The 17,858-nt window shown below is 40.3% G+C and overlaps 1 protein-coding gene across 1 annotated transcript in view; it reads left to right on the forward strand.

Annotated features, from left to right (window-relative positions):
- Nucleotides 1-17,717, forward strand: part of eys (eyes shut homolog) — a 137,955-nt gene extending 120,238 nt beyond the window's left edge. The window contains exons 44-51 of the mRNA XM_028423552.1: nt 4,348-4,520; nt 9,110-9,292; nt 10,280-10,446; nt 11,533-11,677; nt 14,377-14,551; nt 14,734-14,906; nt 15,019-15,180; nt 16,525-17,717. Of these exons, the coding sequence (XP_028279353.1) occupies nt 4,348-4,520; nt 9,110-9,292; nt 10,280-10,446; nt 11,533-11,677; nt 14,377-14,551; nt 14,734-14,906; nt 15,019-15,180; nt 16,525-17,717 (2,371 nt within the window). The remainder of the gene's footprint in view (nt 1-4,347; nt 4,521-9,109; nt 9,293-10,279; nt 10,447-11,532; nt 11,678-14,376; nt 14,552-14,733; nt 14,907-15,018; nt 15,181-16,524) is intronic.
- Nucleotides 17,718-17,858: the final 141 nt, after the last annotated feature.

The following is a 17,858-nucleotide window of genomic DNA, read 5'->3' on the forward strand; positions in this document are numbered from 1 at the left end:
TATATAATTTAGGAAATAATAAATAAATACATTTTTTATTTCAAATGTATTTATTATTTTTCTATGACTTATTTTTTATTTTTTATTATTTTTGTTTTTGATTATATATTGTAACATTTTTAGTGTGTGCATAGTCAGAAAAACTGAACAGACAATATATTTTATTCTGACAAAACTATTGTGTTTCTGGATTTCAGATTTAAAAAAACTACTGCCAGCTCAACATACCTAAGGATGGTTCTGAACAAAAAAAATTTGCAACCAGCTCCCAGGATTTTCATAGGAATGTATTCTTGTTAACTTGCATAAACACATTAAATAAATTTGTATTTCTACATAGCCTTTAAGCTAATTCCACTATTTGGCTTTTCAGACATGTGACTGTATTTGGATGCTTTAGTGAATATCCTTCCATCTGTAAAGAAATGCATTTTCTTGCATTGAACATTTGGGAGGATTACAGTAAGCAGACACAGCTGTGGGGAAAACAATGCTCCTTACACAACACGTAGATGCTGGTTAAAGAGTTAAAGAGTCTGCACAGAATCCATAAATGTCAAAAAATGTTCAACCATTGATGCACAACTTTTCAGACTTGGAGGCAGTGGATTCATTTTTACTGAAGGACAATGTTCAGTTTTTTTCTTTTACTGTCAGTGTATCAGGAGTTTAGAAATATAAAATAAAACCTGAATAAATGCACTGGCACATCTGAAGTGTGGAGTTTAAACATGTGAAGACACTTTAAAGTGCACAGCTTTCTGCAGAGAGCATGGTGTTCTTGGTTGGGCTGTAGAAATATTGTCTGATGCCATGAGAAAAGTTCCCCTCATGCTTTTTTTTACCTCCTTTCTATAAGGCTTTTATTTCAAGTATCATCTTTGTATGTGTTTCTATGGCAGGGTGTCTGGAAGAGGTCAGAGAAATATCGAACAGCTGTCTGCTCACACAGCACATCAGGCGAATGCCATGTGTAAATTCCACTTTATACCTTTGATCATAATAAAATTCAAATTACAAATAACTGACTGAGGGACTGGTTAAATGATTTTCAAATCATTTTTCCCTCCCACCCACTAAGAGTCATGTCTGTGCTATAACGTGTCCAATTGGCTCTTTACAATGCTGGAAAGCAAATGGCATTTGAAAGCAGACTTTCTTCTCTATAAATAATATCTGCAAAACCCAGTGGTCCTTTTTAGTTTAACAAAGGATGAAGTGAGCTAAACACTTTCATCCCAAGAACTGAAGACTTCATGGCAGTAGAGCCTCATCACTGGCCTTACTGTAGAAGCATATTTGCATACCAACAACCACTTGAAAAGAAGAGCTCTGTAAATAACTTTCATCGAACGAAATTCCGAGGAATGCATGTGGCTGCTCGTCTTATTGTTCTAGCTGACAGGGATATCATAAGCTAACCGGTCAATTATTCATCATTTTATCTGGTACTTATTAGATTAAAAATGCATGTCTCCTTTAAATAATTTATCCAGCATGTGTGCTTATAGCTGTGCAGTTTCTGAATGGCGTGAGATACGGCTGGTGCCAACTTTATGCATTTGTGATTAACATATTCAAATCAGTCTGCAAACATTACTACAATTTTGTAATCAAAGTGATTGCCTCGGGCAAATTAAAATAACCTTTTGTCACCCCACACATCAAGTTTCTGATTAGGCCAATTAAAACTTGAGTGTTCTTTCCCCCTGCTTTATCTGCACTTTACCTTTTTTTTTGTTGGAGGAAATAAATGCCATCTGTATCTTTTCGTTAGGCACAACTCATTTAACAATTTCATGTTTAATAGTTTATCTAATAGGTTAGGACTTTGCTGTGTTTAATTTTTTCATGTTGTTTTGAGATAATTTTTTTTTTTACGTGAAATACGTGTCAGTGCCAGTGCATCGCGTAGACGATTCTTTTCTGTGCTGCTTACATAGTGCTTTCAGTGAAAGCAGTGACTTTATTTAGTGGTCAGGGTTGTTGTTGTTTTTATGTAAAAAGAGCTCAGGTGTGATAATGTAGACATTCTTATACAATTTAAAATTATGCAGAGTCCTGTTGAATCTATTTTGCAATTCTCAACGTGTTTCTCCTATCCCCCATATGTCCTATCCACCGCTGATGCTGATGCACAATGATGAGCTGTATCTGTTTTTAGGCCAATCAGAGTAGACTTTGCGTTGTGGGAGTTTTCTTTACTTTCTGTTTTTACAAAAAGGGATCCACTGCCTGTTTCATGGGAACTTAATAATCCAAGTAGAGAAGATTGAAACAAGGTGTCTGGACTTGTAGAGTTTTCTTGAAGATGTTTCACTGCTTGTCCAAGCAGCTTCATTATTTCTAACAGTTTAGTGGGGAAACATGGTTTATATGTGGTTGCAGACCTCAATGGGTGGGTCTGGGTGAAACTCACAAACAATAGCACTAAGACCCCGTTTACACATAGCCGGGTATTTTGAAAAACGAATATTTCCTTCCCTTCGCTTTCCGAAATAACATCGTGCACACATCATCATTTTCAACAGAATTTCTGTTTACATTAACCCACATAAATACGCTCCCAAGAGCCATCATGACTACGCCAGGCCTGTGGGTAGCAGTGTAGGCAGAAGGAGAAAGCTGTGCAAGCCAATCAGAAGCCTCATCGACATCTGGCTCTTTGTGTCAGAAGTTGTTCTAAAGTTGCTGAACCTGGACACCTAACATGTCTCTGCTACTCTACATAGTAAGAGGGGGCTGTATTTGCAAATGCAAACATGTAAAAAACTGCTTACACCAACAGAAATGCAAACGCTACCCGGTTTGCTTCCATTACTAGACTGCAGCCTACTCTGGCAGCTGTACTAAGTTTTTGTCAGTTTACATTGAAACGTGAATACAGTGTTTTCCAAAATCTCCACTTCTTCCGAGGTTTTTAGAAAGATTTGTTTTCAGAGGCGAAAACTCTGTTTATGTGTAAATGAAAGGCATAAATGAAGGGAAAAGTCTCAGTTTTTCAAAATACCCATGTATGTGTAAACAGGGTCTAAATGTTTCCATACTTACCTGTGTTGGTCTGGCTGCCTGTGGCGGGTGTGTCTGACTGGCTAACGACTATGAGACTGCCTGAGGGGGACTGGTTGACAGCCCCTTGTTCTTGCTGTGAGCATGTGACTTGGAGTGAAACTTCCTGGGAATGGATGGAAGCACTTCATTGTATGTAGTAGAAAGATGATCTTCCCTCTCTGTCTAGGATGTCTTCTAGACATATACTTCTTATACTTCTCTATGTATTATGACCTGGATGATTGAGAATCTTCATCAACATGTTAATAATCCAAAAAAACGTATTTTGGATTTTAGTAACATATTTGTCTTTCAATGGATTTTGAGTTTATCCCAGTAGACAGACATATTCATACCTGTGGGTATTTCAGAGTCTCCACTTCCTGTAATGTTTTTTTTAACGTGGGAGGAAACTGAGTCTTCTGCAAGGAAAACCCACACAATTTGCGTGTCACCACAAGTGACAATGCCAGGGACAAATTAGCAGCACTCCAAGCTCCAAATCAACACAACCAGGAGGTGCAGCACCATTAAATATTTGATTTGAGGTTGAGGTTGTCAAAGACTATAAAAATAACAACTTCTGTTCACTACATGACACATTCCATCTTTCACTGTTATTGTAAAAATAATGGTCACAATAGGCAGTGACAGCACTCAGCTGCGTATCACTGCGCACTAAAAGGCCCTGAAACTGAGCAACCCGTTAATAATCACGCACCAGATATTTCTGTATTTGTATTTCCGTACAGTTATATGTAACAATGCTCAACTTTTGGTGACAGAATGTAAATATTTCATTTCCAGGAGCCATTTTTTCAAGGAGCAGTGCTTCCTGCAATGCTGCTGCTCAAAACTTATTATTAATTTATACATTTGAAACTCCACCATATTATACCTTAAGAAAAGTCCCTGTCTGGATATCACTTTGCATGCTAGATCACCCTCTTCTTCTTCTTATAAGACATACGTCCTGGTTTATATGTTTTCTGACATGCTACTAATCATGTGCCACCTGCTGTTATTTGTCATTGTGTGAATATTTACCTTTATCAAAAGACCCCTCTGCTGTAGCTGCTAAGATAAATAAATCCATACCAGGATTCTTATTTTTCTCCGCCACCATCTGTACTGTTGAGTTGTGTTTCACAGGTCTCACACGTATTCCATCGGTCTGAACACATTCACTCCTGACATCTCTTCTGTGTGTTCTATAAGCCACTGTACAAGCATGACATGCCGTGACATGTCATGGCCCATTTTCACCTCTGATCTAATGATGTCTCTCACATTTAGTGATGCCGAGGACTGGTTCTGCGAGTGCCCCCCACTGTACACAGGCCGGCTCTGCCAGCTCAGCGCCTGTGAACACAGCCCCTGCAGTCATGGAGCCACGTGCATCCCCAAGTCGCCGCTGGAGGCCATTTGTCTCTGCCCCTACGGGAGGCAGGGTCTACTGTGTGACCAACGTAAGTGGTACAAGGAACAATGCTGTGTAGACTTAGTGCCTTTATTAAGTGACTGAAGAGTGGGTGAATGAGAGCCTTGAGCAGTTGGTAGAATCAGAGTCTGGTATTAAATAAAAGGATTAATGAAACTAAATTCTGCTGAAAAGGCAGAAATGTCTTCCTCCAGCAAGGGGAGTGGGATAATCACAGCAAAACTCATGGCTGCTTTGCTGAATATTCTAAAAGAGTCTTTTAACTTTATAAGATCTTATTTCCCAAAAACTGTAATTTCAGCAGTGTGATTCAAACACTTAAATTCTCAGCATGTCAGGCGTCTGCTGCACCTTAGCAGTAGTTCACCTCTTGTCTTTATGTAGTGACTGAAGACAAAAGCTGATCATCTTGCTTCTGACATTCCTGGGTCAAATTTAGGTTGTAGTTAGGAATTTGTCAGTATTGTTGACAGCCCGTCCTCACCACAAAAACTTCAGTCCATAAAAAGGGAACGTGTGCGTATTTCCCCGGCCGCATCTCTGTGTGTCCATGGGAGCAGTTTTCCTTGGTCAATGTGTTTAATATTATGAATTCATCCATACCCTGTTTTTAATGCCAAACCAGTTGTTTAAAAAAACCTAACATGAAAATAAAAAATAAGAGTGGGTAAAAAGAAAACAGCTCATGGTGTCAGGGGACTTGAACCTCAGACTGTACTGAGTGAAGGTCCATTGCTTTGGATACCAATCCACCGTCTCCCACTCACCTCCTACAGCTTCGTCTGTCCCATGTGCAGACATCAGGCAATATGTCCATATGGTCCATTAGGAGAAATGTAACTTGTCTTTGTTTGGACACAAAACTATCCTGGAGGCAATGCAAGCTTGTGTCTCCACCAGCAACTTGTTACCATGACAGCCACTTTTTGTAATTTTGCAAATGTTAAACAACATGACATAGTAATGCAATGTTAGTTCACTCTGTGCATGTTAGTAGCCAAAAGCATAGCTGCACAGTCTCCCAGATCTGCAAACATGGCTGTGAGCAGGACCACCAAAGTAAAACCACCAAAGTTAGATGTGATGTTTTACTGTATGGGTTCAGCATGACTTAGAAATGATAGGAGAATGTAACTTTCCTTTAATGCGTTATAGTGCCGCTCTGTTTGCTTATTTTCCAAACAGTAATGCCATAAAGAAGAAGGGCTTCACACTGGGTTGGTTCTCAGAAACAAAAGGTTTTGCTTGACTAAACCGACTGTAGTAGCAGCAGGGTGCTTGGCATATAAGCCACTCAGCCATGCCACAGCCTCTGTCAGAATCTCAGCACCCACATGCCAAACAGAGAAATCTAACCTTCCAGTTTCACACTAAGTATAAGGCTGACATTTGAATTTTAATCCTGGTAACATCAGATAAGATCACAGTCAAAACTGATCACTCCCAAGGTCCCCTGCCTCCATGAGCTCCTTTTTCTTTAAACTTTTTTTCTCATGTGGTGTAAATCACACTTCAAATATCGACATGAGAACCAAACCCTACTTATTTGTCCAATAGGACACATGGAATTGTGCTTTTTTGTCTTTTTAAATGTAATATTTTCAGCTCTTGGTTCCCATGTGCACATTAATAGATAAGATGGTCTGTGAACGAGCAGGAAATGGAGGAAGGGAAGACTAGGAAGTGATGCTGGAATGCCTCGAGAGTGAAGTTCATGAAACATTCATGAATATGTAAGATGTCTTCACTCAGAAATATTAATGACCTACAGTACCTTTGTACACAAGTTAATGGCCATACCTCTTTAAAGATTCATGTTTTGAATTCACAGAGAAAAACACATTGAAAACAATACAACAGTAGAGTATTTCCGTACATCTAGCCATACAGTTCAATATTAGACTAGAATATTAGACATTACCAAGCTGGTGGCTGAGATTTTAATTATAAATGTCTGCAGTTGAGGAAGAAAGCATTTGCAGATCTGCAGAAACGGATCCAAGAACAACACTAAATTAACACAGGATCACTAATAAAACAACAAGTCATAGGCATGCAGACATGATTAGTGCATTTTTATATGTAGTTGTATGTTTGGAGGATGTTTCAGTCCACCTCTGCTTCCAAAAACAGACATCTTAAAAAATGACCCTGTCATTAAAAGTTAATGCCAGCTAAGAGTCTTTCTGTTTCCTCATTTTAGAAACTCTCTTTTTGCTCACAGAGATGTTTTATGGCTGCAGATTTCCAGGCCTGTGAGAGCCATTTAAAAAAGCTTCTGCTATGGTAAAGTAGTTTACGTTGGTTTTTGGGGATCTTCTGTTGAAGATGTAAACATTACCGAGTTAGCTAGCTTTTAGTGGCATCTGTTAAACCACCGTTTGCCACTTTGCAGCCACAGCAGAATATTTGTACCATCGCCCCTAACAGAATGCAAGGTGTTGTTTTCATCAAACGCTTCTTTTTCTTCAAACATACCTTTAGTGATTGTGGCCAAAGAGCTCAATTTGAACTTTCCATGTGCTGTCGGCTGAACCTGCCTGCAGATCTGCTGCAGTCATACAGCTTTATTTTTTTATTTTTCCTTGTCTTTCCAACCAGTAGATGTGCTGTTTTATTTGAAAGTTTTCTTGCACTTACTGATCTTGTCTTGACTTCCACAGTTCGCCTTAAATGTCATTTCTTAATGACATTTCCGACATTGCAAGCTCGAAATATCTTTTTATAGCCTCCCTCTGCTTTGTAGGCATCAATTAGCTTCATTTTCACATCCTCAGTCGATTGCTTAGAGGAGCCTATGGTTGTTGAGTGTCAGCACAAGGTTCTAAGAGTCAAAGCATTTGTCTGCTAATAATTATGAATTCCTTACCACCAGCCTTAACTGTAGACAATATATAAAGATAATGAATATCTGTACTTTTTATTTTTACAGCACCAGTTTTGCATTAAGCTAGCTGTGTTATTTTTCTGACATTGGAAAAATGTATTAGTATATACACAGTATCTATGCTATGCATAACTCAGAAGATGTGTCATTTTATTTCCCAGCTTCTCTTCGGCAGCCTAGATGCTCACCGTATACATGCAGTTTTATGTCAGACCTCATTTCACAATCCGGTGCTGCATGTCACTCTGTTTTTCTTCTGCTGCTCCTGATAGTTTGCACCATATTACACAAACACACAGAGATGTGGGGAGATGCTACGCAGAGTGTACAGAATTTGGTGTTATAATCCATGGAGGAATGCATCTCCACTGAAGCAGTCCATAATCTTCTTTGTCAATAATACTGCTTGCTAACTACAGGCTACATTCACACATGCACTTAGCAGTGCTTAGAGGAGAAGCCAACCTCTGTGGAAACACATAACAGTGTGCCAAAGAAGTAGATTTGTTTTTCCAGTCATGTGAGATTATATAGGTTCCATCTGATGGTAACATAACTGAGAATACGTAGTGCTTGATGAGAAGAATGAGTAGTAGTAGAATGAGTAGTAGAAGCCGCAAAGGTTTATCCCAAATTCTGAAATCCTGTCACTCAAGCTGTATTATGGGCCTCATAATGTGATGGTGATTTTAAAAATTGTTGATCAAAGCATCAAAAACTAGGAGAATCTCATTTTTCAGTGTCGTTTGAATCAGCTCAAGATGCAAACCCATATGCTGGTTGTTAAAGATTTGTGTGCATATGGAGGTGTCTAATTTAACAGTACAGCTTAAGACTTTTGTGCAAATGTTGCTCTTTACTTTATGTACCTCTGTCCGTCAATCTGGAGCAGAGCTGTTTTCTTGTTAATTAATTAAATACACGTCTTGTAGCCAGCACTTTTACATAATCGAACCGCAGCGTGGTTTAAAAATAAGCTGCAGCCCTTCAATGAAGCAATGAGCAAATGCGGCTCTTACAAACCAGAGATGATAACAGAAGCATTTGCAGTTTTATTCATAATTTAACAGCCAAACAGAGCTGAGGGCAGTTGCAGAGGGGTGCTCTGAACCCCTCTTAGCCATCGCCTGGGGCTGCAGAAGAACAAGCAAGGTGTTAGTAGAAGAGAGGAGCAGCTTAATACTATATAATATAATCCTTGCTGCTCTGAAGGATAGAAAGACAGAACCGCAGCTGTTTGTAATTTTCAATGAGCGTGAGCAAATTTACACTGAGTCCCTAGTGTAAAATCAAGTAGATGCTGAGATGGAACACAAGCAAAAGCATTATTGAATCAGCCATGCATTCTGAATAAGTAAACTTGAGATTGTAATTGAATATCATTGGGATTATTGTGCCACCTATGTGAACATTGGGTATACAGTGACGCTTGCTTGCCAGAATCCATCCTAAACAGCTAATAATGAAAATAAAATAGGACTGAAGAGGTGGCGGTATGTGAAAACAGGTCATCACATAATAGCATCAGAAAAGAAAATATCTCGCCAGCCTCCGCTCTGTAATGTGGGGCAATAGTGCCATCTTTTGGCAACCTGCTACAATAATGATGATGAATCAGAGCTCTTACTTTAAACCACACAGACACAGTGCACCCTGCAGCAGCTAGTCCATATATACATATAATTATCATCTTTTAAATTTGTGTGTTTTGGGTTTTTTTTTTTTTGCAGCCATCAATATAACCCGTGCCAGATTCAGTGGCATCGATGAATTTGGTTACACCTCCTTCGTGGCTTACTCCTCCCTCCCGAGTCTCAGCTTGTTCTATGAGTTCAAGCTCAAGTTCACGCTTGCAAACAATTCATCTGCTGTCAAAGACAACCTGATGCTTTTTGCAGGACATAAAGGACAAGGTGAGCTCACCCCAACACCCACATAGCAAAATCTACTGCTAAAGTAAAAAAGAGGAGAAATAACTGACATGCCCCAGCTTTAGTTGGATTAGAGTTGTTAAGGATTTTAAAAGAAAATGCCAGTGCCACTTTGTTTCACCTGCTGTGTATAGTAATTTGCTATCTAATAGATTCCCACTGTCCTCTGAGATCCTGTAATCAAGGGGCTTCCCTAAGGATTTTCTTTCTTGGCCGATTTTGAGACGTTAATAATGAGTTTTCCCACAGTCCAGCAATTAGTTGATTTCCAGCTAAACTGTTATTGTTCCTGACTTTCAAAAGGCGCATGTTGGCACTGCTATCATCAAATGAACGTGTGAACCGAGCATCTTAAAAGCATAAAAGTTAATTGCATTAAACAGACTTTGAGGTAGAGTTGTGCACGGTGATGCTGTCAGCAGCCATCACGTTAAATTAGAATCTCCTTCCTTTCTGTGGGGTCAGATTTGGTAGCAGGTAACCGCTGTGCCATTGTCACCAGCATGTTTCGTCAAAAAGATGAATACACAAGATCTCCTGGATCTCGTGCACTTGTTTTCTCTGGAGAGCACTATTCATCAAGGTGGAGGCAAGAAAACAAGAGCAATATGAATAATGAAACACTTGTCAGAAGCAGCAATGTAAGAAAGGCACAAAGGCGCAATATAAGAATAGATGAAATATGAACAATTCACAAGATAATTGCTTTAATGAAGTGGCATCTTTGATCACCGCCATCAAGGAATGAAGCAGAGTTAATTATTTGATGGCTGTGAACAAGTCACACACAATTAGACGAGCAGAAAGACAACTTATAGCATGCCACAAAACTCTCAGTATTATTACATTGATGTTTAGGTAAACAGAGATTTATTTAGCATGTTTATTATAGATGTGAAAGCAGACCTCTTTCTGTTTGTTGTTTTTTTGTGTTTCCCTGTGTGGATAGCTCACTCATATATTTTGCAGGCAATGACGGTGATGACTTCGTTGTTTTGGGACTGCGAAGTGGGAGAGTCGTGCATAAATTCAACCTTGGATCTGGAATAGCAACCATAGTTAGTGACCGACTCAACCACCAGATCGGCATCCACACCGTCACATTTGGGAGATCAAAGAAAACAGGATGGCTCAAGGTGAGTGAAGGAAGGGTGATCAGAACCTCTGTGAGGTTTGTGACCAAGACATACTCAGTGTAAACATGTTAATTATGACACTTTAACATGCACATCTATCAGGAGCCAGGCTCAAGTGGCTGTTTGAGGAAGTACAGTTTTTGGTACATGGTGTTCTCTTGGTGTTTTTCACCTGCTGGTCTGTGTGTTCAGGATACTTATGAATCAGTTGCATACTGTCACTTCATAGAAGGCATGTATAGCTTTTATTTATGCATTGATATGCTAATGATAGGAAAACTACACCAAGATTTTATGATTAAATCACAATGTTTTATGTGTAGAAGGTCAACATCACAATGATTTGCAAAGACACATTGGCTCGTGTGGACAGAAGTGGATATAAACTGCCAATTTGACTAACCGAAGGAGCCAGGCAGTCATTCTGATTTATAGATTTGATTAGACTCCTTTTATATCCATGTCGTCAGACACAGTATGATCTGATTAGATACATCTCACAATAGCTAAAGTGCATACAAAAATAAACCAGTGTATTGAATGAATAATTAACCAATTAGGATAAGTAGAGAAAAGAGAGTCAGAACCATGACAAACCAGCCAGTGACCTGATTCCACTTCTTTATTCAGATTTTCCCTTCATTTATCACCTGACTATAGATGGTACAAATGTACTATATACATATAAACACCACAGATAGTGTGTGATAGCTTTATTTATTATTTGTGATATAAAGTTTTCTTGGCGAACGTCTGGTTTCTTGTAGCAATAGATCATTTCGCTCCAGTGATCTGGTAGAGCAGGATGTTTGCATCATCTAAGTGTGGCTGAGAAAAAAATCTGCAGGCAGTGAGAGGCTATCGAGACAGCAGGGAGGAAGTCCGCTCTAAGGCAAAAACATACAGTGGGTGTATAGCTGCCACTGTGGCTAATAAATGGTTACTAACAGAATAATTTAGTGATCAATACAAGTTCATCCATTATGTCAGCTTTGGCAGATTGTTAGATAAATTGTGCTCCCATAATGATGCCTACAGATGTAAGACTCCAGCTATTGTATTGACATTTTACCATGTCTTCCTCAGGTTGATGGGCAACGAAATAGGACAGGATTGTCTCCAGGACCTCTGGTCGGCCTCAATGTTTTCAACCAACTCTTTGTAGGTGGATATAATGAGTACACACCTGAACTGCTGCCACTTGGCTCCAGGTTCCGGCATGGCTTTCAGGGTAAGACTGCCACAGCCTTATTACAGCTGCTATCTGCAGTTTCTCCCAGAATCTCTGTCTTTTTGTTAGCAGTGTCGAGGTTGCATAATGAAAATGGAGTCACAAGCTCGGACTGTGTGCAGGGCCAGAACAGAGCTTTGAGGTTGATTGTATCTGCAGCCTGTAATCGTTTCACACAACCCCGCACGCTGCGTTGTGTGAAACTGCTGATAAGTCATTTGAACAAAGGTGCTATCTAAATAATCTTCATCATCATCAACATCATTTATGCTTTCTCTCAGGTGACCCCATGTAAGAATGTATTTGGGAGAGCATCCATTGTGTCTGCTAATGTGCGGAACTGTGGAGCAAATTTGCCATAACCGTTATGATGACAACAGCTATGAATATCATCATAAGCATATTCAGTAGTCCCCGCACTACAGCAATGAAGCTTGCTGTTATTCAATGTCATGGATTCATGTGAGGTCAACAAAAAAGCTTTTTTATTCTTAAGGACTGGAGCAATTTGGTGCATTGGTTTATTTATCATCATATAATTTATTTTTCTGCTCAACAAATAAACCTTCAGAAATCAAATCAGCTTTGATAAAGCATTAGTTCACCCTGGCCTGGCTGTATCAGCTTGTTACGGTCCTCTGTATTGGTAAGCACTACCTGAGCCAGGCAACGCTGGTGGAACCATAACCTTTCTACTCAGGATGTAATGAGAACTCATGAGCGTCTAATCAGATCTGTGTGACCTTCCTCAAGCCCTAATCATGATGGCTGGCAGTGAACACACTGATAATGCACTTCACTCCCAGTTATCAACAGATCCACACTCCCCTGTGGAAAGGTGGGAGAAGGAGGGCTGTGGTGACTGCTAGAGGGGGAAAAATCAGGTACTCAATTTAAGCTGTTGATCAAATTTGTGTTTATCAAATCTCCTCTATTAAAAACTCTGGTTTCATACTGCTGTGACTAGGAAATAAGGGGTTAATTGATAAGTGTGTGGCCTTGGGTGGAAAGAAATTAGTTGTTTAGCACACATTACCTACACTTGCTGTTTACCTCTGTGAGTCATCCTGTAGAAAGTCTGATTTGAATAATTTGTGTTGTATTTGTGTTGTGGGTAATTGAAAACAGAAATTCAAACCGGCTCTGTATGAGAACACAGAGCTGGCAGTGACAGTCTTCTTTCCTGTGTTCCAAAGACATCCATAAAGACAAGGTGGCAGCACATGTAAAGGGTGCTTCTTTTTTACAGCATGGTCTACATGTGAGGGGCACATTTCAGATGTGGCACAGAGAGAGAGACTGGAAGATGAGCCTGTCCTACAAGGTCTCTCCTAAGAAAGCCAAATCAGTGAGATCAATCAGCAAGGTGATAGCAATGCTGGTGGAAAGAGGTTCCTAGGTTTAAGCTAACTTTATTTGTCATATGCTCAAGAGTGTGGGCAGTTAAATGTAATATCCTGTTTCTCCAAGCTGTGCAGTAACAGACATATGTATAGTGTGACACACACTAAGTACGTCAATTATTTACAGACATTTGCAGAGGGTTGTGCTGTATGTGCAGAGTGCAAATGTGCAACGATGATGCAAGGTACGAGGTATGTATAGTGTGAAAAGTGGGCTTGTGTGTGCATTTTTAGAATGAGGTTGTCCCGTACAAGAGCTGTGTATGTGAGGATAGGGTTGGATGGATCCATATGCTGCATTATCTCTGGACAGAGTGTGTAAATGCAGGATGACTATGTAGGTTTTCTAAAATGGACTCCTCCTACCTTAGGCTACAAATGAATGAATCACACACACACACACAATAGAAAATACTACTTTACTACAAGTTGGTCAGAAATATCTTTGGCAAAACAGATTCACTGTACATAGAAGCTGTTTTCTCTCTCCGACAGGTACGGTTGCTGGAATGCGCTCCTCTGCTTTCTTGGTACTCACATAAGATGTGCACAGCTAAAACAAAAATAACCATCTTTTCTAATCTTTCCCATGAATCTGCTTCGCTTTTCAACGCTCTGTGTTTGCAGCAACACAACCATCGCTTGAGCCTGCCAACTAGACAGCATCATGCCATGAATATTCATGAACGAGCATGACATTTCCCCTGCATCCTGTTTATGCCAATGACTAATGCAGCGGAGAGAAGGGGAGTCTGCATGTGCAGATGACTACGAGGGTTGTGTTCAGGCCTTATATTTATAGAAGGCCCTGGGCTCTGCAGGTACAGGCCAAAGCAAATATTGTCTTGATAAAATTGAATTATGAGTGCAATAAGCAAATATGATGAGAGATGGGAGAAGACAGGCGGGAAAAAATTGGGATTTATACACCCAGACATGTTGAATGTGAGCTGCAGGGAGTGAAGGGGTTTTTAATCCATCAAAATTCACTTAACATCTCATAAAGACTGGTGGGTTTGTTTTTACTGATAGGAAACCCTGTGTTTTTACATGATGAAGTAAACAGGCATCAAAGCAATTCATTTCAAACACTGTGAGAGGTGTTTTCTTTTGTATTGTCCTCATTTGAGGTGGAAACGTAACCTGAATCTCGCTCCAATTTTTTTTTTACTATGGACACTTTTGGTCTTGATACGAGGAAAAAAACATAGTTTTGTTTCCTCTTGTAATTCCCTGTCAGAGAAGTGGAAGATACGCTCTCAGTTCTTACATGCATTTGCTGTGTTCTTTTCAAAGGGTGCATTTTTGATGTGCAGTTTCGCACAAGAAGAGACAGAAAGTTCCAAGTACTGGGACAGCCTGCGGGTCACCCAGCCTTCGGGCGCAGCGTGGGTCAATGTGGAGTCACACCGTGCGTGCATGTTCACTGCAGGAACGGAGGAACGTGTGTGGATTCTGGCTCATCTGTGTAGTAAGTGAAAAATATTTTGATCATATGCAAGAGTTGAGCAGAACAACTCTGTGCCACATTTATATTTCCTTATTGTGGCTTACACATCACTAACAAAAAGATGAAAATTTAAATCAGTTTCACGGGGCAAGTAAGGAGATGACAGCGTTTACAAGCTTTACACAGGGTTTGACTGTCTGCAGTTGCCATTGCCCATTTGGATGGAAGGGAGCACTCTGTTCTGAGACGGTGTCTGTGTGCGATGTTGAGCACAGCCCCCCTCCCCAGTGTGCCCACGGCTCCACCTGCATCCCTCTGCCAAATGGATATACCTGCCACTGCCCCCTGGGGACAGCAGGGCTCTACTGCGAGAAAGGTAACAACATTAAATCTCTAAACTTCTATTTTAAAAATTATTATTATTATTATTATTATTTAAAATCCATGATCTATTCTGTTATATAAATGCTGTGTTGTTTCTTGTTCAGTTGTGACCATCAGTGATCCATTCTTCAGTGCTAACCAGTCTTCCTGGATGTCATTCCCACCAATGAGCATAAGACACAGGACCCTTTTGCAGCTGCAGTTCCAGCCTTTATCACCGGATGGCATCCTGGTCTACACTGCACAGCATCTCAGTGCCAGAGCTGGTGAGAACAATCAATGTTTACAGTCAATGTTTACAGTCATTTTTTTTAAACTTTAAACAAGTTTCTTGTACAAATACAAAACCCATGAGTATTTCTGTCTGCCCACGGTCATTTCATACATACATTTTCATACAGTCTTCTATCTACACCTCAGAGAGCATCATCAGAGGAGAGCTCACCACATGTGGACAGTGTCTGTATAATTTGGTATATTGCCAGAAAGGGGTGATAAAAGCTCCACATTGTTGCATTAAGTCAAATATAGGTTTTTTTTGTCAAGTGCCAATTTAAATTGACTGTGGTCAGAGAGCCAAGGTACATCACCCCCCATCACCCATAGACGAACAACAACAATTAATTAAAATTGGATCATTTTCCATGGCACACCTGGTGATCTCTCAACTATATTGAGGGTATGGACGTGACATCACAAGATGCATAAGTCACTTCAGTTACACGCACTGAGTGGCCCACAAAAAAAAAATCTGACATCTAAGAACAGGGGGAGAGCTGTTGTGCAACTGACAGTAGATTCAGTAAGAAATCTGAGGTATTGTTGTACAGATTATTGAAATCTTGAACAGGCTAATGGATTACTGCTGAAGCTAGCAGCTGAAACATTAGTCTGACATAACCAACACAATTAGACGTGTACTGTAACTGCTAATGATACAAGGAGTTATGTTCTAACTAATGTATAATATTTGCTCTGATTGATGATTAGTAAAGCCTGATTGGTTGTTAGTAAGGCTCAAGTGAGACATTTCTGTAATGGTCTCAGTGTGCTGATAAAAATGAACCACAACTCTGTGACCTTCCTATCTCGAACCCTAACCCTAGTTTAACCCTAACCCTAAACCTAATGCAGAGCTAGGGTTAGGTTCTCGGCCGTCATGAGGCTTAGAGCCTCAAGTGAGACATTTCCGTAATGGTCTCAGTAAGCCGAATGTAATAAACTTTGAACCACAACTCTGTGACCTTCCTAACTCTAATCCTTACCCTAATGCAGCGCTAGGGTTAAAGCTTTCTGCTCTTCTGACGCGGTGCATGTCAGCCTGTGCGTGGCCTTGGGTGTCCTGTGAAAAATAACCCATAATTTTGTAGGAAAAATATCAGCACTGCACCGGGTCTTCTTTAGGCTTTATTGTTAAATTGATATTTGATATTTCTTGGGGCCGATGGCACCCGACCGGTTGGATAGACTTCATGATCGGGTCAGGAGTGGGATTCAAAACTCAGTCTCTTGTAGCGTTCAGGAGCCCTTTAGCTGTGTCAGAGGTTTAGAATTGAACCCATACATGTAAACAAATGTCAACAACATTTTTATTTTTTTTCTCCATGCAGGAGACTTCTTTTGTCTCTCCTTGACATCAGGGTTTGTCCAGCTGCGCTACGATCTTGGGGATGGCACCCACATCCTGCAGTCTGATGAGAAAGTGGACTTGCGTGGTGGGACCTGGCACACAGTGAAAGCTGGCCGAACTGGTCACCAGGGCTTCCTCAGTCTGGACCACAAGGAGGTGAGAGAGAATGTGACTGAAGGGATGACCACCCTCGATGTTTCCACAGACATCTTTGTTGGAGGCGTGTCCACTCTGAGCTTTGTCTCCAGTGATGCGACTGAGAGGGAGCCATTGAGCTTCACCGGTGGCCTGAGGGAACTTGTGGTCAATGGTCAAGAGTTTGAGCTAACAGAGATGGGAGCTGTAAGTGGAGCAAATATAGGGGACTGGGATGGGACAGCGTGTGGCTACAAAGTGTGTCAAAATGGAGGTCGCTGCAGGCCAACAGGAACCGACTCGTTCACCTGTATATGTTCACCGTTATGGACTGGTCGTGTGTGTAATCAGTCTGTTAGCTGCATAAATCACATCTGCAAACATGGCTCCGTATGTGCTTCCTCTGGAACCACCTCCTACCGCTGCATATGTCCCCTAGGATGGGGAGGGATGTACTGTGACACAGAAATTTCCCCAGACACTTTCAAATTTGTCGGAAATTCTTACATTAAATACCTGGACCCAAGATATAACGCTAGAAATCTTAAATACACACAAGTTTCTTTCAGCTTCCGCACAGGTTTGAATGACAGTATGATCATGTGGATGGGAAAAGCCGAACATGAAGATGACGACTACCTCGCACTGGGACTTGAGAGGGGACATCTCAAAATCGCTGTGAATCTTGGAGAAAGACTTTCCCTCCCTTTAACTATTAGAAATTATACTCTCTGTTGCAACAGGTGGCACAATGTGTCCATCACTCTGAACGGCACCATTATTCAGGTGTTCCTGAACAGCCAGGAGGTCCTTTCTGGAGACGTGGACCCATTTGAGAGGTACATAGCCTTAAACTATGGTGGTCAGTTTTATTTTGGAGGGTTTGAATTGTATAAAAATATTTCAGTTGTTACTTGTGGGTTATTTTCAAGTGGCTTTGAAGGAAGTCTTACAAATATTTATTTGTTAGGCGACACAAAGCCGGTGCTGTTTCTTAAAAACAGTGAGGGTTTTAATATTTATGATGGCAGTAAATAATAGTGGAACTCTAACCTTATATGTTCCTTGCTGGTATTAAGATGTGTTTTATGATTATGTGGTAATGTAAAATAGCCTTTAAACTTATTTTTGTCAAGTAAAGTGTCAAATTCTAGTGCAGTTTGTAACCTTTAAAAGAAT

This window comes from Parambassis ranga, chromosome 15 (genome assembly GCF_900634625.1).
Source record: "Parambassis ranga chromosome 15, fParRan2.1, whole genome shotgun sequence".
NCBI lineage: Eukaryota > Metazoa > Chordata > Actinopteri > Ambassidae > Parambassis > Parambassis ranga.